Source organism: Cavia porcellus, unplaced genomic scaffold, assembly GCF_034190915.1.
Source record: "Cavia porcellus strain 051 isolate PalLab524CR breed Dunkin Hartley unplaced genomic scaffold, mCavPor4.1 scaffold_6, whole genome shotgun sequence".
NCBI lineage: Eukaryota > Metazoa > Chordata > Mammalia > Rodentia > Caviidae > Cavia > Cavia porcellus.
In genome coordinates this window covers 79,012,762-79,036,926 of record NW_026947489.1, presented here as the reverse complement: position 1 = coordinate 79,036,926, position 24,165 = coordinate 79,012,762, and the positions used below count along the sequence as shown (strand labels likewise).

Sequence of the window (24,165 nt, the reverse complement as noted above, 5' to 3'; positions counted from 1 at the left end):
CATTCTCAAATTGTATTTATGGTGAGTACTGTATGATTCAAGGATTAATATACAACTGAAATATACAACTTCCAGCATGCTGTTTTGTTAGCAATAGGAAGATAAAGTGACATGTTGAGTCAAACATTTTATTTCCTGAATGCAATAAATTATAAGTATTGCTTTTCTTCTAAAATACAACATTAAATCCTCAAAAAAGGAAGTAGGAGTGTTTAGCAAACTTACAAAGAAATTAATTCCCCTTTAATATGAGAGTTAATGCAACTTGGAAGGAAAACAACTTGTTTTGAAATTGGTGTTTCTTTTCTCCTTTCAAAGAGTTCACAGACTGTACGAGATGTCTCTGCAACAGAAACCAGCAACCATGTGGCAGAAGATGAAATAAAATCCCAAGGTAGAGCACTAACTATGCTTTTTATACAATAAAATCTAAGTGAAACATTACCTTTCTAATTAGAAATGTATTCTTCAAAATTTTTCATTTGAAAAATATAAGCTTGGGGGTTATTTTAAATGTAATTTGAGAAACAGTTCAGATTCCTTTCACCCTCTGTTAACACTTTTGAGACAACTTGTAATTAATTATTCATCTTTTCTTATTAGAAAAAAAATTTAGTGAAAAGATTTGACTGATGCCTAGCAGACAAACACTAATATGAAAAGAAAGTGAATTGTAGTGATTTGGGCTGTTTATTGTTCTTGATCCTTGTTACGAGTTAGATCTAAAATGTCCCCCCAAACTTTGAAGTGTTCAGAGGTGGGATTTTGGAAAGTGACTGGATCATGGGGGTGCTAATACTCATCAAGCAACTAATACATTAATGAGTGCATAGCTGAATATGCTGACAGGATCTGTGGCCTGGGAGGAAAAAGTGAGCCACTGGCAGAATGACTTGGAAGAGTGCATTGTTATACTAGCTCCTCCTTTTCTCCCGCTTCCTGGCTTCCATGAGTTGTTGGACAGCTCTTTTCAAACATACCCGTTCTGCCTCAGAACCAGAAAATCATGGGCTAAAACTTCTAAATTGTAAGCCAAAATAAACTTCTTTCCATTTAACTTGTGGGAGTTGGTTATTTTGTTCCAGTGACAGGAAAGTGACAGATACAGTCATGTTTATTATTTCACTACAAAATTTGACCACATATTTATACTGTTTGATCTAAAACTTGACTCCTAGCTTCACCTTTTTTCACAATTTCACATAATTATGCAGATTGAAAATTTATAGGATGAAGAAGGTAGCAAATAAGTGGATAAGACATTCATCTCTTTCACTCTAGTCACTTCTAATTCCAGAGATTTAGTGACAATCTGTACTAACAAAACTTTACAGTACTTAAAATATAACAATTTGACTTTAAGTTACCTTCAAATCAATTTGATTGGTGTGATTATTGCTTAGCAACGTTTTATGTCCAAGCATACTAGAAAAGTACTAGCAGGCTGCAATGAAGATAGAGAATGCCCTAGTTCACACATTAGGTCACTAAGTATGTTTAGTATGTTTAGTATGTTCTAGGCTAGGTTAGGCTGAATTATAGTAATAATTTCAAAGTATTTTCTAAACCATAAATTTCTGTATAAATACCAATTATCACGTTTGAGTGCTTACTCTTTTCTAAAGTGTTTTTCTGTCTTTTAAACCAATTAAGAGCAGTCATTTACCTTTTTTTCATGTTTCTACACATTAAGAAGTAAAGTTTATAACCTTTGGTTTGTCTTTCTTATAAACAGTACTATTGTCACATTTTCACTAACTTTTAAACTTTTTATTCCTTACAAGTTTTTATCTGTCCTCCTCTACCTGCCCTAACACTATACATACTGATTTTACCTTTTCCTTCCACTACCCTTCCTCTATTTTGCCTTTACTTTAATCACTTGGGCCAGCTTTGTAAATTAACTTTGTTTTGTTTGTTTGTTTGTTTGTTTGTTTTTTTGTCTTTTTAAGACAGGGTCTCACTATGCAGATCCGGCTGGCCTTGAACTTAACTTTGTAGCCCAGGCTAGTCTTTAACTTGCAATAGTTATCCTGCCTCAGCCTTCTGAGTGCTGAGATTACAGGTGTGCACCCCCACACCTAACTAACTCTTTCATTTTAAACATACTAAAGAGAATTATGATCAAGATAATTTGCTATAAATTTAATTAGGTGTTCACTTTAATTTGCTTATGATCAAATTTGTATCTGTAAAACTTCACATATGTAGTCACATGTAATTTATTGCCACCCCAGAAAAATATCAATTAAAAGTTTGTGAATGTTCCTGTTCTGGTACATATTTTCAATTTATCTTATTGGCTTTTAGTTGAGGTAAGTGTGTTTTGTTTGTCTTTTCATTATAGTATATGGTAATTGCTCAAAACATTGTGGTTGCTGGTGCTATCAAATGCAGTGCAGTGTACTTTTCTTCAGTGATAAGTAACTATAAAACTTTATATTCTGACTCCTTACTTTCTAAACATCAATATATATGTTTTATATAGATATAAAATTTAGTATGTATGTGTAAAAGAAGTAGGAAGAGGAACTTTTGACATGTCAAAGGAAGTGTCATAATCCTTGTTATATACTTGTCAAAATTAAAGTGACATTACTTTGCTAAGCAGCTCCCAAAATATACTTATATCCTTGTATTTGCATGGAAAATAGTGTATCATATTAATTCTTAATCTCAGTTATTCTCCATGTGTGTCTACGAGTTTAACTTCTATTTTAAAGGGTACTTTTAAAAAATATCAGTTTTCCCAGTTCTGTTCTTGTTATACAAGCTTTAAACTTAACAAAGTTTTGTAGAAAGCTGCCTTTTCCAGTAGCAACTGAATTTTAGTTCTAACCATGTTCAGTAGTGCTTTTCTTCCTTTTCTGTAGCAATTTACATTATGCACAGTTGTTGAGAAATCCTGTTGTAAGGACAAGGCTGCTCCATTTCAGATAGATCCTGTGTTTAAAAAAACATTGTACAGCTTGTTGAATAACTCTTCTGCATCAGTTCTCACTAGTTTCATCAGCAGCCAATTCCACTAACATTATATAACATTAGAAAGAGCCTGCTAAGACTTACTATAATGTGGATTATAATGCACTGCCATTTATGTCCTTAAATAGATTTGCTGCTGAGGCTATGCCTGGCAGTGATCTGTGCACTATGTGCAGGAAATAACAAAAGTCACTTACGAGGCTAGATCTTTCAAATTATGAGTAAAGAGTTCTTTTTCTACCTACTTACTTTGTTGAAAGCATTTATGCCCACAGTGCCTGGATAAGTTTTTGCATGTTAGAACATGGACTAGTAGATAACTGAAGGTATGAGAGCTGGGGGAGAACTTCAAAGTCTTAATTCTAGGAAGATTTTATAAAGTATATCCTGAAGAAGTAATCTAGTGCTTAGCATGTGCCCTGGTACATAGTAAGAAATCAATAATTGTTTAGTGAATGTATAAAGGAATCAATCAATTTATCTGTAGAAGGTTTAGGGATATACAAGCTCAGACCTGATGAAAAACCCAATACTTGTTTGAAGCTATATTTAATTAAGCCTCTAAACTAATTTGCCCTTGAGGCAGTTCTGTAATTTGTGGTCCTTGAATTCAGAGGTCACTCAGTCAAAAGGCAGTTTCAAATAGGCTTTTTCAGAATCTTGATTTATTGACCATGCTATTGCTATGCCTCTTTTTCCTTTCTTGGTTTTATAGCTCTGAGAGAGAAGTGTTTGACTACAGTTGTAACCAAACACATGTCTACTTCCATTCTGTGTATATCAGGGGGACAATGCAAGCACTAGGATTATTGCTTAGCAACCTTTTATGGCCAAGCACACTAGAAAAGTACTAGCAGGCTGCAATGAAGATAGAGAATGCCGTAGTTCACACATGAGGTTACTAATGAGCTATGGCAGATGGGTAGATATTAAATTACTGTACATCTGTAGCAATATCCTTAAAGCAAGCAAAGATATATCTGCCTTGGTTTGTGCTAGACAGATTAGAATTAAAAAAAAGAGTACATTAGAATCTGCAGACTGTGAAACATTGCTTTTTTACAATCACTTAAAACTAAAAGCATTGTATATTAATGAGTATTGTAACAAAAAATAATGTATATATGCCCTACCCAATAATCTGTCTCCAAAATGATTTGTTTGCAAATCCAACTGAGAGGTGAGAGGGTGCATTATACTACCCTCCTCATTTTCCTCTTATTAGAATATGAGAAATTGGCCTGACACACATATGTATTTGAAAAAAAGAAGAGCATTTTAATAGTCTATTCAGAAAATTGTGGCTATTCTTTAATACCACATCAAACTTTCTGAGTAACAGTTTCTTTTTTTCTTTTTTAAAATTTTATTTAAAGTCAGTAACAGTTTCTTAAAGATTGGTTGTGATGTGGAATCTGAAGCCACATTATACTGTTATATTAAAATCTGTTGGTCTCACATATGCTTCACATAGATCTTTTACATGTGCATGGTTTAGTAACATCAGAGATTGGTCATTAGGAAATATCAACTTATTGATTTATATACACATTTTCTAAATGTTGGCTTATTTGATAATATATCAAAAATCGCACCCATCAATATTAAGAGACACCAAAATTTTATAATGTCACTAGTGCATCAAGGATACCCAGAGGGAAACAAATTTGTTTTACAATTATGTAGTGGTTAATTCAGGTGGAGACTGTATATTCTGTGGGCCTCACTGCCTTAATTCATCTTATGGGGCCAGAATTTTACGCTTAATTAGTTTTTTTTTTGCGTTGGTTTTATTTTGCTTTTTTTGTTTTACAGAGTCGGAACAGAATGATTTGTATTGTTTTTCTTTATTTTCTTAATTTATCCATACTCTACGTGTTCTAAAACATGCCTATCATAACTATGTAATTTAATGGATTTTATGTATTTACAGATTTGTATAACCAGCCCCCACAGTTCAATTTTAGGATACTCTGATTAACCAAAAGTTCTGTCATTCTTGTTTACAGTCAAATTCTGCTTCCATTTTCAGCCCCAAATACTAAACTCTTTCTGTAAATATAACTTTTCTTTATATGTCACAGTAAGGAATCATATGCTATGTGGTTTTCTGAATATTGCTTTACTTATCATAATGTTTTTGAGATTCATCCATGTACTATGTATCAATAGTTCACTATTTTTATTACTGAATAGTACTTCTTTGCATGAATATATTTTATTTTGTTTATTCTTTTAAAGTAATGTGAGAATTGGCCAAGGGAGAAATCAAAACCTTCAAGGCAGTTTCATAAATAAGAGTATTTAAGAAACGTTACCTAAAGCGGCTGTGGCTGGAGCAAGCTGCAGCTGCCCCAGGGGGACAACCATCAGCATCTCCTGAGATCCGAGCCATGTTGAAACTTGGGGCACTGGGAAGCCGAGCAACCCACTTGCCTCCCTGGTAAGTGGCTGTGGCTCAGCCAAGCTGCAGCCACCCCAGGGCAAGAACCACCAGCATCTCCCAAGATTCACGCCACGTTGGAACTTAGAGTGCTGGGAAACCAAACAAGCAGCTCACCTCCCTGGTATGCAGCCCTAAGCCTACTGGTGTGCGGGCTGAGAATCAAACATCCCATTCCCCTGCCTGCTTAGCAAATGAGAGCCAGAGATCTGAGCATCTCTTGGGAGGTTGACCATATGCAATATAGCATATAAGGGGGATTTCCTGCTACCATCTCTTTGAAGACAAATATTTTTATCACTGTTTTGCTTTGTCTGATTAATGATATTGCGCTATTCAATATTGTGTTTTGATAAGTTCTATAATGTTCTGTATTTCATTTGATTTTGCTCTACCTGATTGAAAGAACAATTATTTTAAAGATACTATGATACCTATTACTGTTATCTCGGTAACTTGCTGTGAAGCTCTGTACCAATTTCACTGCACTGTCTCAGTTGGCTTTGTTCTGTCTTGTTCTGTTGTATTTTACTACCTTCAAAATGACAAAAAAAATTTTAAAGAAGAAATGTTACCTGTATGAGGTTTCTTCATAGATTCTTTAATGTTTCTCTTGAAAGGAAAGATAGGCTATCTAGATAGAATTTGTTCTTCAGAGTATTGACTTTGAACAGAATTTTAAGGCAGCAAAACCTTTTTTTTCCAAATGAAATCTTGTGACATGCTCCAATTATGTAAAATATATTGAAACATAGCTACTCTGGTCTCAAAGGATACAAGCATCTTAGAGTCCTACAGCCACTGAAATTCTGATCTCTTGTCTTTTTATTGCAATAATAGTATTCATTGGGAGTTGTTACTGATAATAACTAGGTTCCAGTTATATAACAAATAATGATTATAGAAATAATATGTATTTATTTATTTTGTCCTCCACCCATAAATGGAAGCAAAAGCCATTAATAATATATAGCCCTGATCCTGTTGTGGTTCAGATGGCCACTGATTTTTTTTTTCAGAGGATATGTGAAAAAGCTTGAAATTACTTCATTTCCACAGCCATGTCAGAAGGAAAAAAAAAATCACCTTGACATTCCCATTAATTCTTCAATTTCAGTCATATCAGCAATGATAGATATAAAAAGAAAGCATTCAATAACTTATTGTTCGAGCCTGACTTAGCTAAATCCTGGGAATTCAGCTACTCAAGTCTACTAGAAAAAACCCCACACAAGTATGTGTGCTGGTGCCATGGAAAAATACTTAGCTTTCAGTCTCAGATGGGCTTTCAATATTGCTTGAAAACATATCTATGTATACATAGTCTTCTTTCCACCCTCAAAACAGTTATTTTAAATTTGTATCTTTTACATAAAGCTTATGGTTCTACCTCTCTTTGGTTTTAACAATATTTCTTTTATTCCACAAAACATAGGGAATGTTAGACGTAATGCACCTACTTTTCTGTGCCCTCACAGTTGAGTATGAAAAATACCTTATGTTATTCAAGGCTATTATGTATCTTCATTTTACTCCTTCTTGTCTCCTCAGACTCTGAGAATCATCATCTAAAAGTTCTCCTGTGTCTTCTGTTTTTCTCTGTACTTTGCCTCCTGCTTTTCAATCTCTAAATATAGTCAAGTTTATCCTATCATTAAAGAGAAATCATTTTTTAAGGAGAAAAAAGAAAAAAAACCAAAAAGGGTAAAATTTATACAGAATTTCAGAAAAAATAAACAGTAGGAAATCACTAGTTAATTACATATTGTCATCTTAGAAATAGTTGTTGAAGTTACAAAATTAAAAGATATAGAGGGGACTTTCAAACAGTGAGACTGCAAACAGTTTTGTTCAATGATCCAACAAAACTCAGTAATATGGTTATCTATCTTATACACTTAAATATACATGCAGTTATATCTTTTAGAGAACTTTCTTTTCCTTTCTTTTGTACAATGACAATTACACATTTTGGGTTTTATTACTCCCACAGTTCTTATTACTTTTTTTTTGAAAAAAGTAAAAGCACATGTGACATACCAAGACAGAGTCAGTCAAATCAATAGGATGAACATAATACATAATGTAAAAACAAAATACAAGGTGATCAACAATGATTACCATAATGCCTCTTGTTATCTTGAAAATAATTGCCTAATCATCAGTTATAATAAAATTGAACAAAACAGTAAAGAGTAAGACCAATAATACCAAAACATTGGAGACATTAGAGGACTTCAAAAGAAGATAATAGTCAACCAGAATGGGCGTCACAATGAATCTTATTGTCTTCATAGTTGGTGCCTATGCTTTCAAACTTGGTACTATCAAGCATAACAGAATAGAGGAAAATCAGTCAAAACAAGATGGTGAGAGCAATACAGAGTTTCAAATCAAGTTAATAGGAAATCAAAGTGGGTTACTATAATATATCCTGCTATTTTTTATTTATTTTTCCCTTATTAAAAGGATAAAAATGAAAGAGTAGATAATAAAAAGGAGATTGAGATTAAAAAAAAAAGAGGGCATAACAACAAAACAGCACAGGTCAAAACATAGCCATTTAAGCAAAATAGTGTTTCACCACTAGATAATCTTGACATACTAGTAGTTACCATAGTGTCGGACTTCCGGGAGAACATGGCGGACAGATAACAGCAACTACCGGCGGCTCTCTGAAAGACTCGGCTCAGAAGCCAGGAATGGTGGGGACTAAGGAGACATAAGTTGGTGGAGATATGCTCTGCTGACTCAGGAATGAACTGGGCTGAGAGAAGCCAACTTGGAATGCAGTCCTGGTGCTAAAACAGGAACAGAAAAGACTCGGTGTGGAGGCTGGAACCGCGCCATTGTAAGCCGCGATTTGGGTTTCCCGCCGCGCAGCGGCTGGCTGCCTCTACAGCGGCTCGGCAAGGAGAGAGACGCGCGGAAGCTCTGAGAATGGCAATCTGCGAACGGCAGGGAGGTGTGCACTGACTTGTGGTGAGGTGAGTGAGAGAAACTGACACTCTACCACAGTTTGACTCCAGCAGAGGACTTTCTGGGCCCGAGCAGTCCTGCGGGAGCAGGGCGCGGTGGCGACTCCAGTCACACATCCCCCTCTCGGGCGGGATTGGTGAAAAGTGCCTGGCCTGCGTGACGCTGCCGGCGGACCTGGTAGACTGTCCCAACCCAGATCCCAGAGCCTCACGGTGGCCGGGAGGGGAGACGCGTAGGCTGCCTGGTCCGTAACTCCCTGGTGCGCAGCGGTGAGCGGGAACAACTAACTGGCGCAATTCGATCAGGCTGTGGCTGACTGGGAGAGAAGCTGGGCCTCTTATATAAGCTTGCATATATAAGGAACAGAGAAGAAGAGGCAGCATGGGAAGAGGCAGCAACAAGAAAGGCTCCTTGGCCCCCAATTCTGAGAAACAGGCAATAGCAGACACCACACCAATACACATAAGGCACCATATAGAGAGCCTCATAGACCAATTCAGGAATGAAGTTATCAATGACCTGAAGCTAGAAGTATGCAGAATAGTTAGAGAAATGTTAAGTACCACCCAAGAAAAAACAGGTGGTGGAATGGAAGAACAGAAAAAAAGGGGAGAATTGTTTGATGGAGAAAACAGAGAAAGCATAGAATACGTGAAGCAGGTTCAAAGGGACTACCAAGATACTAAGAAGTCTATAGAAGACTGGCATAACAGCTTGAAAGAAACTAAGGACAGAATATCTGAACTGGAGGGCAGACTTGTAATATGGGAGAATGAAATGAAAAACTTCTTAAAAATAACAAAGAAACAAACAGCAATAATACAAAGACAAGAAGATGATAAGAGGATCCATAACTTAAGGATTAAGAACATAAAAGAAGAAGTAGGGACACAAACAAGTGAACTACAAAAGCTACTCACAGAAATAATCCAGGAGAATTTTCCTAATTTAGCAAAAGGTAAAGATACTCAGATGTATGAGGCATACAGGACCCCAGCTACCTACAACCCAAACAGAGCAACACCCAGGCATATAATAATAAAAATTCCAGAAATTCAATACAAGAACAGAATATTAAAAGCTGTAAGAGACAAGAAACAGACCACTTACAAGGGAACACCCATCAGAATTACAGCAGATTTCTCTGCACAAACCATCAAATCACGAAGAGCGTGGGGGGAAATAATTCAAGCATTGAAAGATAATAATCTCCAGCCAAGATTGAGATATCCTGCACAACTGTCCCTGGAAATTGATGGAAAAACAAGGTGCTTCCAGGATAAAGAGGAACTGGGGGAATTTGCAACCACCAATTCAACTCTACAGAGAGTATTGCAGGATATTCTAAAAAAAGAAAAATACAAAGAATCCAGAAATAATGGCAGAGAGGCCACAACAAATGGAGCAGAGAACAAAATGAAGAAGACAAACTGACCTCTACGGAAAGAAAAAGAGCTTAACAGAAATGAGGCAGAGAAGATTGGATGATAGGAACAGCTATTTTGGAGAAAATGACATCTTAATAGGTAATACAGATTTAGTATCATCTTGTTTTGAAGTCTCATCTAGCTTTTGTCCTTCTGTCTCCAATGGTCTAAATAGGCTGTATCTTATTGGATTTTATTATGTACGATAGTATAAGCAAAAACCTTTTAAAGACAAGGAGATTATACAGAAACCATTGTTCATTTTGTTAGTCAATTCTAAATACTCTGTAACGCTGTCATTCTCTTGAATGGTCTTACATTGTTTTGATATACTTAATGCTACAGTATACGAAGTTGTACTCAAGGATTTCAAAGAAAGAAACAATATGGTAACTACTTTTAGGTTAGGATTATCTGGTGGTGAAACACTATTCTGCTTAAATGGTTATGTTTTGATCTGCACTGTTTCGTTGTTATGCCCTCTTTTATCTCCATCTCCACTCCATTATTTACTTTTTTATCTTTATCCTTTTAATTAAAGGAAAAAAATAGCAGGATATATTATAGTAACCCACTTTGACTTTTCATTACCTTGATTTAAAGCCCTGTATTACTCTCACCATCTGGTTTTTAACTGATGTTCCCCTATTCTGTTTTGCTGGATAGTATCAGGTTCGAAAGTTTAGGCATCAGCTGTGAAGATAATGAGATTCATTATGACGCCCATTCTTGTTGACTTTTATCTACTTTTGAAGACCTACAATGTCTCCAATGTTTTGGTTTTGTCGGTTTTATTCTTTACTATTTTGTTCAATTGTATTATAACTAATGATATAGGCAATTCTATTAGAGATAGTGGGAGGCATTATGGTAACCATTGTTGATCACCTTGTATTATGTTTTTACATTATCTATTATGTCCACCCTTTTGACTTGACCGATTCTGTTCTGTTATGTCACATTTGGTTTTACTCTCTTCCAAAAAAGTAATAAGAACCGTGGGAGCAATGAAACCCAAAATGTGTAATAGTCATGGTACAAAAGAGAGGAAAAGAAAGTGCTCCAAACTATATAACTGCATGTATATTTAAGTGTATAAGATAGAAAATGATATCACAGAGTTTTATTGGATCAATGAACAGAACTGTTTGCAGTATAATTGATGGAATGTCCACTTTACAAGCTTTAATTTTGTGACTTGAACAATTATTTCTAAGATGACAATATGTAATCCATTAACTAGTGATTTCCTACTGTTCATTTTTTTTTCTGTAAATCTGTATAACTTGTACCCTTTCCCTGCTTTTTTTCTTTTCTCCTTAAATAAAATTAAAAAAAAAAAAGTAGTTACCATAGTGTCTCTTCCCTTAAAATGTTTTGAGTATAACTTCGTATACTGTAGCATCAAACATATCAAGACAATGTAAAACCGTTCAAGAGAATGACAGTATTACAGGGTATTTAGAATCAACTAACAGAAAATGAACAATGGTTTCTATATAATCTCTTTGTCTATAAAAGTTTTTGTTTATATTATCACATATAACAAAATCCATAAGATACAACACGTTAAAACCGATGGTGACAGAAGAACAAAAGCTTGATGGGACTTCAAAACAAGAGGATATTAAATCAGCACTACCTATTATGATGTCTTGTTTTCTCCAAAATGGCTGTTCCTACCATCCAACCTTCTCTGCCTCATTTCTGTTGAGTTCTTTTTCTGTCATTAGTTGTCAGTTTGTCCTCTTCATTTTGCTTTCTGCTCCATTCATTGTGGCTGCTCTGCCACTGTTTCTGGAATCTTGGTATTTTTCATTTTTAGAATATCCTGCAGTATTCTCTGTAGAGTTGAATTGGTGGTTGCAAATTCCCCTAGTTCCTCTTTATCCTGGAAGCACCTTGTTTTTCCATCAATTTCTAGGGACAGTTGTGCAGGATATATCAATCTTGGCTGGAGGTTATTATCTTTTAAAGCCTGAATTATTTCCCCCCACGCTCTTCGTGATTTGATGTTTTGTGCTGAGAAGTCTGCTGTAATTCTGATGGGTGTTCCCTTGTAAGTGATCTGTTTCTTGTCTCTGATGGCTTTTAATATTCTGTTCTTATATTGGATTTCTGGAATTTTGATTATTATATGCCTTGGTGTAGTTCTTTTTGGGTTGTAGGTGGCTGGGGTCCTGTATGCCTCATACATCTGAGCATCTTTACCTTTTGTTACATTAGGGAAATTCTCCTGGATTATTTCTGTGAATAGCTTTTGTAGTTCATTTATTTGTGTCCCTACTTCTTCTTTTATGTTCTTAAGTCTTAAGTTATAGATCCTCTTATCTTCTAGCCTTTGTATTATTGCTGTTTGTTTCCTTGTTATTTTTTAAGAAGTTTTTCATTTCATGCTCCCAACTTACAAATCTGTCCTCCAATTCTGATAATCTATCCTTAGTTTCTTTCAAGCTGTTATGCCAGCTTTCAATAGAGTTTTTAGTTTCCTGGTAATCTCTTTGAACCTGCTTCACATATTCTATGTTTTCTTTATTTTCTCCATCAAACAATTCTCCCCTTTTTTTCTATTCTTCCATTCCACCATCTGTTTTTTCGTGGGTGATGCTTAGCATTTCTCTAACTATTCTACTTATTTATTGCTTTATTTCATTAAATACTTCATTTTTGAACTCATCTATGAGGCTCCCGAGATACTGCTTTTGTCTATCGGTGCCGTGTCTGATATTGCATGTTTTCTGTCTTCATTCTCTTTTGCATTTACCTTTCCTGGATCAGTGTTCTCAGGATTGGGGACTGAGGACCCTTTCTTGTTGCTCCCTTTTCCCATACTTTTTGTTCCTTCCATACAAGCGTATGTAGGAGGCCCAGTTTTGTTTTTTTTTCTCTTGGTCTGTTACAGTTTGTTTGAATCTACTGGCTAGGTGTTCCTGCCCACTGCAGTGTACTAGGGAGACACAAACCTGGGCAGCCTCTGCTAGGCCCACCCCTCCATGTCAACCTACTGAATGTTTCATTGCTAGGGTGCACTGCCAGGCGCAGAGACCTGATTTGCCTAGCCTACTGGATCTTAGTCCGCGGCGTCACCAGGCCAAGCACTCCCCACCACTCCCGCTTGAGAGGGGAATATGTGACTAAACTCACTGCAGGGTCCTGTTCCGGCTAGTCTGCTCATTCCCAGAATGTCCTCTGTTGGAGCCTCCTAGTCTATGAAAGGGTCCCCATTTCTCTCACTCACCGCAGGTCGATGCAGGGCTCCCTGCCAGTCCCGCTCTCAACGCCGTTTGGTTTGCTGATTCCAGCTCTCACAGCTTTTGCGTATCTCTCTCCCTGCCGTGCTGATTGGGACGCAGTATCGGCAACAGGAAATTCAAATCGCGGCTTCCAATGGCGTGGGATCCAGCTTCTGCACTGAGATTTTATCTGTTCCTGTTATAGCATCAGGATTGTATTTCCAGTTGGTTTCTCTCAGCTTAGTTCGTTCCTGGGTCGGCAGGGTACATCTCCCCTCGCATAGAACTCCTCACACAGCACTGCTCCTGGATTCTAAACTGGTTATCTCAGAGAGCCTCTGTGGCTGCTGTTATTTGTCCACCATGTTCTCCTGGAAGTGAGAAATCCTTTTCTATAGAGAAATAAAGAAAAATTTTCCTTTGTGTAGTCAACTGTAATCAGCTTGCCCATTGCTAGAACAAAATACTCAATAACATAGTTTGAAGGAGTTTTTTTGGCTTATTGTGTCCAGTGGGTTCAGTCCAAAGTGGAATGGCTCCAAAGCAGATATGGCAAGATGGAAGAGCATGCCAGTGGAAAGCTGCATATATCATGACAACCAAGAAACACAGTGAGAAGGCAGGGTTCACATATTAGGAACAAGTTTCTACCTTTAAAGATGAGTCTTTCAAAAGAAATTTTGATCTCAATCATAACATTCCACTTCTGAACCCTAAAAGGTTCATGTGTATATCATTATGCAAAATGCATTTGGCTCATCTCTAAGGGTCACCAAAGTCTTATCAGTTCTAACATTGCTAAAAAATTCAAGCACAAAGTTTCCTCTGAGACTCAAGGCAAATTTTTAGCTGTGAGCCCCAGTGAAAAAACAGAAAGTTAATACTTCCAACAAACCATTTCACAGATTAAACATTCCCATTCCAAAAGAGAATAATAGAGGGATACAAAGAAATTAGACCAAATCAATATTGATACCCAGTAGGGAAAGTATTAAATCTTGCATCTCCATGTCCAACATCCAGGGCAGGTGGTAATGAGATGATATTTATCCAGAAGTCTTGGTTGGCCCCAGCTTGATGGTCTTGCAAGTTGAAAACCACATGGCTTCTGTCTTATGCTGACTTCATTCACTGCCTTCAGTCTTCCTCAGTAGACATTTCATGTTCCTGTCATCTGTAACTTCCCAGAGTCTCTATTAGACCTTTGGCTCCATTCTCAGAGCTTTGTGCACTGGCCTGTAAGGACTCCTTGCCTGGCCTCCCAGGCCTTCCTCTGAAAAACCAGTGGAAGACTCTGTGACCCCAAAACCCTTGCATTCTGCATGCCTGAAAAGCCAGCACCACATGGATGATGTTGAGGTGTACTGGCAGCTTGAGCAATACTCTCTTTAGCCATGGATGCAACAGCCTCTGAGTGCTTGCATGGGTGAGCATGGTAAGATAAATCTCATGGGAAAAATTCCCTAGGTGACCTTTCTTGAGCAGGTATTCTACAGACTCTTTTCAAGTGAAAGGTATATAGTTTTGAATCTTGAGTCTGCATTGAGTGGGGTCTTGCTAATTTCTGAAATGCTCTCAAGCTATCTTTTTTCTTTTCTCTATGCAAAGTATTTATGCAAAGTACTTAGTTGCATTGTTTTCCCTTCTTTTTTGGTACTATCAAAACCAAAACTATCAAACCAGGGCCTTGTGCTTGCTAGGCAGGTGCTATATCACTGAACTACATCTCCAAGCCCTTTAGTTCTTTTTTAAATGATACAAATCTCTTCAGCAACCAAGCTCTCTTTGGTCTCAACTTTACAAGTGCATCTTACTGGCCATGAGCAAAATTTTCCACATCTCTCATTTCCACTTTTTGCTCCTAATCCTCACTACTGACCTGGCTAAAATCAGCCAATAGTTCCCATAGCATGGCCTGAACATTGACCTGTCTTGAAATCTCCATTAGATCAATCAGTCTGCCACCTTGAAATTAAGCTTCACACAAAGATGTTGGACATGGACAAAGGGTAGACAAAGAAAAAAATCACATCTGGCTGCCAGACTCATTTCTAATATGGTCCTCATTTCCATCTGAAACCTGAGTTTGACCTTACTGGCCACATTCCTGTGAGCATTCTGGTCTTTTGAGCTCCAATCAGAATTTTCCGAGATCCATGCCATGTTGGAACTAAGACTCTAGGAAGCCAAGCAAACACCTCCCCTCCCTGGTGAGCAGAGGCAGGCTGGCAGCCCTTCCAGGGGGAGAACCAGCAGTGTCTCCTGAGATCCACGCCATGTTGGAACTGAGGACGCTGTGAAAACAAATGACCATCCTGCCACCCTGCTTAGCAGTAGTGAACCTACTGCTACATAGCCTAGAGTCAAATATCCCACCTCCCCTATCCTCCTCCCTCCCCCCCAACTCCATTAGCAAATGGGAACCAGAAATCTGAGCATCTCCTGGCAGGTTGACCATAGCAAATAAGGGGGACTTGCTTCTACCATTTCTTTGAAGGCAAATATTTTTATTACTGTTTTGCTCTTTTCTAATTAATGGTACTGCTCTATCCAATATTCTGTTTTGATAAGTTCTATAGTGTTCTATATTTCATCTCATTTTGATATACGTGACTGAAAGAACAACTATTATAAAGATAACAAAATCTACTGTGATACCTATTACTGTTATCCAGGTAACCTGCTGTGAAGTTCTGTACCAGTTTCACTGTATGATCTTAGTTGGCTTTATTTTGACTTGTTCTGTTGTATACTTTCAAAATAAAAAAAAAGAATTTTCCATTAAGTTCTGCATATAGAATCCTAGGGTTTCTCTAGTCCTAGGTGCTCCAAATCTTTCCAAACTCCTCCCATAAATTCCAAAAACTTCTGAGCAACATAGTCAGGTACACAGCAATAACCCCTTACCTGGTACCAAACTCTTAAGTTAGTCAAATTTCCTGTTCCTATGACTGAGAAAAAATACCCAACACCTACAGTTTAAAGGAGAGGTTTATTTTGGCTCATAGTTTCAGTAGCTTCAGCCAATACCGGGCTTCAAGACAGAAGTGGCATGGTGAAAGGGCAGGGTGGAGGAAAACTGCTCAGCCAGGAAGCTGAGAGAAAACAAAAGAAGTGGAGAGGAGAATATACCATTCCAAGTCATACCAAGAGTGACCCACCCCTTCCAAGCAGGCCCCGTCTCTGAATATGAGGCTTTCAGGGAAATTTTAGATCTCAGTCGCCACATTGCTTGAAATAATTGTCTACTCATTAAATCTACACTTTACTTCTAAGTCTACTGTAGTCTGGGTTCTATTTTCATCACAGAAATTGCCCTCCCTGAAGTCAATTCTTAAGCACAAAGCTTGACCCCTTCTTTTGTAGTGGTGTATCTTTTTTTGTCTACCCAACATCTCTTTGAGGGAACCACCATTCTCCTTAAGCCCATTTTATTTAGATGGAGCTAACTCTACCTTCTAGAACTAGGAATAGGTTGTGATACAAATCAGACCAATCAGAATACTTAGTGAGTGATTCAGAAATAGGCATATTTTTATATTAAGTCAATTAAAACCCTTCTCAGATTTTTAAAACTGAAACTTAGGGGCAAATCTTTTTTGAGTTGTAAAAGTTATAAGAATTCTACAAATCTAAAGCTGATGATTATTTTTAATCAAAATATGAGAACTTGCCTAATAATTCAACATAGCAAAGAAAATACATAGGCAGATATAATCTGTGTCTAAAAAGTTATATTCCTGAATCACTCATGCCTCTAAGAAGCCCTGTTTTTAAAATTGAAGAATATTAGAAGTAGTGTTTGAATACTGGGTATTCAAGCTTAGTTTTTCAAAATATCATTCATAATATTATTCTTATTTCTTCTACTTCATGTGCTTGGAGAATGTTAATTATAATTTAGTGTCTCCTTATATTTGTTCTACTAATGACATTTTCTTGAGTGGTATTAGCTATTGCACTTATTGAATTTATTTCTGGAGATGGTTTTTCTTAAATAGTCTTTGTGTCTTAAATATGTGTGTTTAAATCTGCATCAGAGATTTCCTGTTTTCTTTTCTGTGAATGAAGTTTCTGTTTTCTGTAGTCTGTTGCCAGTGATTGCTGAGTGAAGATTGTTAATAATTCATTTTCTGAGTGTGTGGAAATCCTGCCACTCTAGGTCAAACCTCCATAACCCTTGTCCCATTGCAAGAAGTGGATGTGCTGGGATGTATTAATTAGCATAAATAGGAATGAAAATGTACAAAAAGGTCAATAATTCCTCTATATCCATGTCCTCTAAACTTGGAATGCCTCAAAGATGCTCCCAAATTTTGCAGTGGTCCTCTGCTGTATTTTTTTAGTCCTTTAGTTGCTTTAATCAAGGAAACCCCTTGTATTTTTCAGAGACTCTCAAAATTTCTAAATACTTCACAATGTCCAGAATTTGTACGCATATATTTAAAGAATACCATATAATCTCTCCAGTCATTTCTGGAGAGTTTTGGTAGGGAAAAGATATAGACAGGTATTCTTGGTTCACCGTCTTGGTCCAAATTTCTGTCCTGCATTTAAAAAATGAAAACATGAGAGAGGCTGGAAATACAAGTATGGAAAGAAATTTTTTTAAATATACATATACGGTGGATGCTTAACTGCTTATAAAAGGCATATATTCCTATGTTTGCATGCTATGTATTCTGTAGCATCTAGAAATTACTTGATTTCAAAGAAACCTGGTGTAACCCTCAAAATCAAGGAAAAATGTTATTCATAGTAGTAGCATTTTCCTTTGCCAGTGATTGGTCTTGGAATAGGTATCAAGCAAGTGCTTGAACCACTGAGCTAAATTCCCAGCCCCTGCTATGTATTATGATTTGTATTACTAGTGAAATATGAAGGGAAGTCTTTGGACAAACGAATTTCATATTCTCTTAAATAATAAAACGGACCTCCAAGAGGAGGAAGTTCCTTTTCCCCAAACCTTTATTGTCAGAAGCGATCTCTGTATATGCCATTTGTGATCATAAAGCACAAGTGCAAAAAATGAATGAATAACAAAACAAATAGTCTAGGTACTTAAGGAAATCAAGGATGTGTTGCTGAATGACTTCTGATTAAGTCAAGAGTAAATATCTTTATGGTTCAAATGACTGTTGTTACACTTTGTGGCACTCAGCTATTTGCAGGTACTCTAATATACCATGTAAATGGGTATAAAAACTTTGAAATAATATTTCAGGGTCATATATATTAAAATCTAATATTTCTCACATTTCTTCTTTTCTCCTCAGAATTAAATCTGGAGGAGCAACTGAAAAGCTCAAAAAATGTGATGATGGACTTGAGCACTGAAGTCCTAGGGAATATGGTATTTAGAAAACCTGCAAGAGTGACTTTTAATTTAGAGGAAACTGAACAGAAATCAAAGCTAGAACAAGCATGGAGGAAAAATCTTTTCGAAAGAATAGAGGCAAGAGCCCAGGCACTGCAACAGAAAATATTAGATAAGGATAATCTGAAGAAGGAATTAGAAAAAAAATCTGAAAAACTCTTCCCCAGGGATAATTTGGCCAAAGAATGGTTTAATACTGAAAGCGTGACTCTGAGTACTCGTACATATTTGCTTGACAAACTTCTACCCACCTTAGTTCTTGCAATGGAAAAAACGTTAGCACAACGAGAAAAGAAGCTTTTGACTGAAGCTGCTCATCCAACTAAATTTGATCCAATTATACATTTGGGAGAATGCTTAATGAGAAACAATCCTAATTATATCAAAGACCCGGGAATGTCTGGATACCAGAAGGTGATGAGAGAGGTCACAGAAAACCTGAAGATACATGTTCCTGACACTATCTGCAACAGGTACAATTTATTATATTTTCAATTAACCTATATCCTGACATTGAAAAGTTGATAGAACAATAATGTGAGCACAAGCAGTGTTTAAAAGAAGTGATTTTATAATTTTTCAGAAAGTATTAATCAAGCTACTGTTGTGTACTTCACTTTTCTTTTTAAAGAAAATGTTAAAACTAATGAACTATAATAAATAAGTTCTTTGTATTCATAGATTTGTCTCTCTATGATTCCAAGTTCATATTTCTTCCTTTTTTTCACATAGGCCAGGCAAGCCCTCAAGTAAGTTAGTAACTACTAACTTACACCCCAGCTCTGTATATTTTCTTTTGTATTTATTTTCTCTGCCTACACCAGAAAGTAAACTGTGTGACAGTTGAGACTTTCCAGAACTTTTACTTTCCATGTAGACAGTATATTCACCTGGCTTAAAAACAAAATACATAAGAAGTTACACAGTAAAAAGTTTCCTCCTGTTCTTATTCATCATCCACCTACTACTGTACTCTGATATAAGTAATTACTGTTCTTAGTTTTCTGTGCATCTTTACAGAGTATCTTTATGTATCTAACAACAAATGCAAATTCTTATTTTTTCCTTTTACAAAAAAACGTATAACAAGAATCACAGATAGTCCCCATTTTCCATTTGTATCTTTTGTAAGGCAGAAGATTTTTTATTTCTATGTAGTGAATTTAACTTATGACATCTAGATTTTAAATCAATGTTATATTTCAAAGTATTTTCTTCTGGAAGTATTATGATTTTAATTTTTATTTTAAATATTGATCCACTTGGAATTCGTCCTAATGTAATATGCTAGATATGGATGCACCTTTTTCTTTTTTTTTTTTTTTTTTTTTTTTTTTGTCTTTTTCATTTTTATCGGTACCGGGGATCGAACTCACGACCGCCTGCTTGCAAGGCAGGTGCTTATGCCGCTGAGCTAAACCCCCAGCCCCTGGATGCACCTTTTTCAAAATGGCTACTTAGTGGTCCCACTGATTTGAGATGAACTTCTATTATTAAGCTTCACTAGTGGCAGACATTAATTCTTGAGGTTGTTAAGTATATTTTGATTAATCTGACAGTGCTGATGGTCACTATTTTTTCCTGATGTCTCCTGCTAATCTAGTGTATTTACTTTTTAAAGTAAACTTTTGGATTAAATTGTATGCTTCAGGAAAATCATGTGGGAAAAGAAATCCAAAACAAATATTTAGGAAGATTTAAAAAAAATTTTGTGGTGCTGGATATTAAACCCAGGACATCTGCCCTGAGCTCCATCTCTAGCCTCTTTCAAAAGTTTTTTTGAGACAGAGTCTCACTAAGTCACTGAATTGCCCAGGCTGGCCTTGAACTTGCAGTGCAGTCCTCCTGCCTCAGCCTCATAGAGTGCTGGGATTACAGGCATATACAGGTTACTTTCTTGCCTGATATCTTGGTTACTTTCTTAGGGCAGCATGGCAAAGAAACATGGCAGAGGAAAATTACTCATGACATGGCAAGCAGGAAGCAGAGACAATCAAGGGAGGAGTAAAGAAATGTACTTTTCCAGGCCACCCCACACTCCAACTTGCATTTACCTTCCAACATCACACTCAGCTATAAACTCATCAGTGGACTAACCCACTGATGAGTATCACACCCCATGACCCAGTCACCTCTGCAAACCCCACCCATGAGTACATGAAGCTTTGGGGGAAAATCTAGATATAAATGATAACATTCTGACACACAAACATGGGGTCAGGCAACTATGAACTGAAGCTTTCCAAACTGTAAGTCAAAATAAACCTTTCCTCCTTAACTTGCCAGACTTGGGTATTTCATCCCAGCAAAGAGAAATAGCTAGGACACCTAACTCCTTAGAGAAATTTTTACAGAAACTGATGATATAGTGCTCAAGCACTTCTCTAACTTTACTAGTGAGCACAAGGTCCTGGGTTTGATACCCAGCATCACACACACACACACACACACACACACACACACACACACCCCTAATAAAAAACTATATTAATTAACTTGGGAAATGAAAATCTTTAATAATGACAAACTTCTCTTGTTTTGGATCCATCAATGTTGTCTTAAATTTTTGTGTAGGTTTTGCATCTCTCTTGTCAGGGTTAATACTAGTTATTTTATAATACTTTTCTGCTATTGTGAGTCAGATTTTTTTTCATCTGTCTAGATGTAGTCTGAAGAAATTTTCTGAGATAGGGTCTCACTATGTAGTTACTGCTGGACTTAAACTCACTATGTAACTCAGGCTTGCCTCAAACTCATGATCCTCTTACCTCAGCCTTTAGAGTGCTGGGACTACAGGTGTGTACCACCACAGGCCAAAAGCTATTACTTTCTACATGATTTTGTGTGCTGCTACCTTGTTGGAGTCTCTTAATTGATTTAACTGATTTCTTAGGGAAACAACCATATTGTCTGAAAATAATAATTTTCCTTCTTTTCAGTTTTTATACCTCTAACATCTTTTTCTCACCTAATTGTATTGGTTATTATTTCAAATACAATGTTAAATAACAGTGGTGATATGGGCATTCTAATCCTGTTTACTAGTGCAAATGCTTTTTGTGTCACTGCTTTCCAATAGCAGTTTCTCTTATATATTTAGTCTTACTCTATTTGGATGTGAAAAACATTTTATCACAATAAAAACTTCCTTGGGTAGAGGATATGGCTCAGTAATATTGGTTGCCTGGCATGTGCTAGGCCCTAGATCTGGTCTTCAGTACTGAAAAACAGTAATTTTTGTCTTGTAGCATGCTTTGTAAAAATCAAGACTTATTGTTGACTTTGTCAGATGCCTTTTCAACACCTACAGAGACAATCATTTGATTTTCATCTTAGGTTCATTAAATGAAAAATTTTATTTATGTATCCCTAACATTGAATTTTCATAGAACTCCTGAAATAAATATTACTTAGATGCTATGTATTTGATTACATGTAAATGTGCTTCCTACAAGTAGGACAGTATAAATATTTCTCTTTTAATTAATTTAAGAATATTGTATATATGTGTATCTACTTATGTACTTTTCTACTAATAATGACAGTAAATGAAAATAATATTTTCTCCCTTTGGGGAAAGGTTCTTATTTATTTTCTTATTTATTTATGGCATTGGGAATTGCACCAAAGGCCTTTCACTGAGCTACATCACCAGCTCTTTCTATTTTCTTTATATTTTTTGAGGCAGGGTCTTGCTAAATCACTAACTTGCTCAGGCTGGTCTCAGACTTGTGATCTTCCTGCCTCAGCCTCTCAGACTGCTATGATTATAGGCATGCAGCATCACACCCAGCTCTTTCTTGAGCATCATGGTAAATGAAAAGATTTTCATATTTAAAGTATTTAATTGGTTATAGTCATTTTTTCTTTTTAATGCTCAAATTGTGCCCACTTTTGATCCTATATTCTGATATCATTCCTTTAGTCTATGAAAGAAATTTCATGAATTTTTAAAGGATTCCTTGATCCTTTTAATGAGGGTCACTCATCTGGGAGACAGAAGTGCTCATAAATATAGGTCCTGTCATTACTTCTAGGCTCTTCAGAACTAAGAAATCTAATTTTGTTTACTCTTTATAAGGCTTTATTATATATGCATACATTCTCCATTTCAGCCAAATAATAGACATTCTTACTATAGCAAAAGATTTATATATTAATTGTATCTCCTTTTAAGAACTCTGAGTGAGAATACTTATTCTCTATAAATTTTACAAGTTTATGTTATTTTATAAAGCCATGGTTCAAAACCAGAGCTATAAAATATAACCTATAAGGGAAATTGTATGTATATTAGTTTTAACATATGTAGTCAAAAGATTCTGGCTAAATAAATAAGAATATAAAAATTTAGTCCATCAGCAAGCTGAGGCTTCTCTTTAATTTTTGTAATAATATCCATTGTGAAATTGGGGATCTAACCTTTCAGTGTTACACATTGACACCAGGGGAAATGACTAAAAAATGTCTAATTTCTTTATTGCAATATTGGGTGACATAAGAAATAATTTTTAAAAATAAGGTCATATTGATCAGATATGATGTTTCAAGGATTTTACCTAATCTCCTTGATTTTATGTTTCTCTTTTTTTCTTAGATTGAAATTTGGTTCCTAAAAACATTGATGTAATTACTGATTTGCTTTATTCTATAATTTATGTAAAAAATTTCAAAATAATGACGCTAATAAGCCTGCTAATTATTAATAAAAATACCAAATGAGGTTTCAGTGTTATCTGAAGCTTTTTTTGATCTTAGAATACATATTTGTATATGAATAAAATACGTATATATAATACAAATAGGTACATATACAAAACTGAGGAAACCAGAATTTTAAATTTTTTTATGGCAGAGAAAATCTTTTAAAATCATAACTCAAAGCCATGAAAATGTTGATAAATTTGACTGCATAAAAATCAAAAGCTTTTTGCCTGGCAAATTGAGTTGTCATTACTGAGTTCTGCTGCTGTAGTGCAAAGGCAGCTATAGATAATATGTGTTTAAATAAAACTATGACTACTAAAATTTGAATTTCATGTAATCTTCACATGATGCAAAATATTACTCTGTTTTATTTTAAAAAGCCATTTAAGAATATAGCAGCCATTCTTAGTTTTTGACCCATACCAGTCAGGTAGTTAGCCAGATTTAATGTGCTGACTCCTAGTAAAAATAATATACTAGATGTCTTCAGATATAAAAAATACATTTTAAATTTCAGAACCTCTTTCCAAACCTATATTTTTCTTCTAGTATGGAAATCTACACTAAAATTTATAAGGAAGCCTAATATTCTTTGTAATTCTTTTAGTTTTCTTCTTACAGAGTAAACAACTAATTAGAAAGCTTACCATAATAATTCTTTTTTTCTATTCTGGGGACCCAGAGTCTTGTATATTCTAGGCAAGCATTGTACTACTGGGCTATGTCCCAAATGCTCAATAATTATTTTGAAATTAGGTGCATATATTCCTGGAATAAATAATATGAATATACAGAATTCTTTTTTATGTATTTTGTTTTATTTGTGGATATGTTTTTATTTTCCATTGAAATAATGTTTCTAAAGGTTTGATTCCCTACCAATGATACAATAATCAGCTGGGGTGGTTGGTTAAAAATGCAAATTCTACTTGTGAGTCCTTGAGTTCATTCCCTACCCCTGAAAAGAAAAAGTGCAGGTTCCTGGAATATCCTTCAGATCTTCTGAGTCAGAAACTC

General features: G+C 35.8%; 1 protein-coding gene across 4 annotated transcripts in view; it reads left to right on the top strand.

Moving 5' to 3' along the window:
* Efcab5 (EF-hand calcium binding domain 5) overlaps window positions 1-24,165 on the top strand; it is a 170,982-nt gene that overhangs the window by 18,875 nt on the left and 127,942 nt on the right. For all 4 annotated transcript variants that reach the window (XR_010048216.1, XM_063251107.1, XM_063251105.1 and 1 more), the window contains 2 exons: window positions 319-394; window positions 18,341-18,914. Coding sequence is in view for 3 of the 4 variants with exons in the window: in XM_063251107.1 (XP_063107177.1) it covers window positions 319-394; window positions 18,341-18,914 (650 nt within the window). In the remaining variant the exon portion in view is untranslated. The remainder of the gene's footprint in view (window positions 1-318; window positions 395-18,340; window positions 18,915-24,165) is intronic.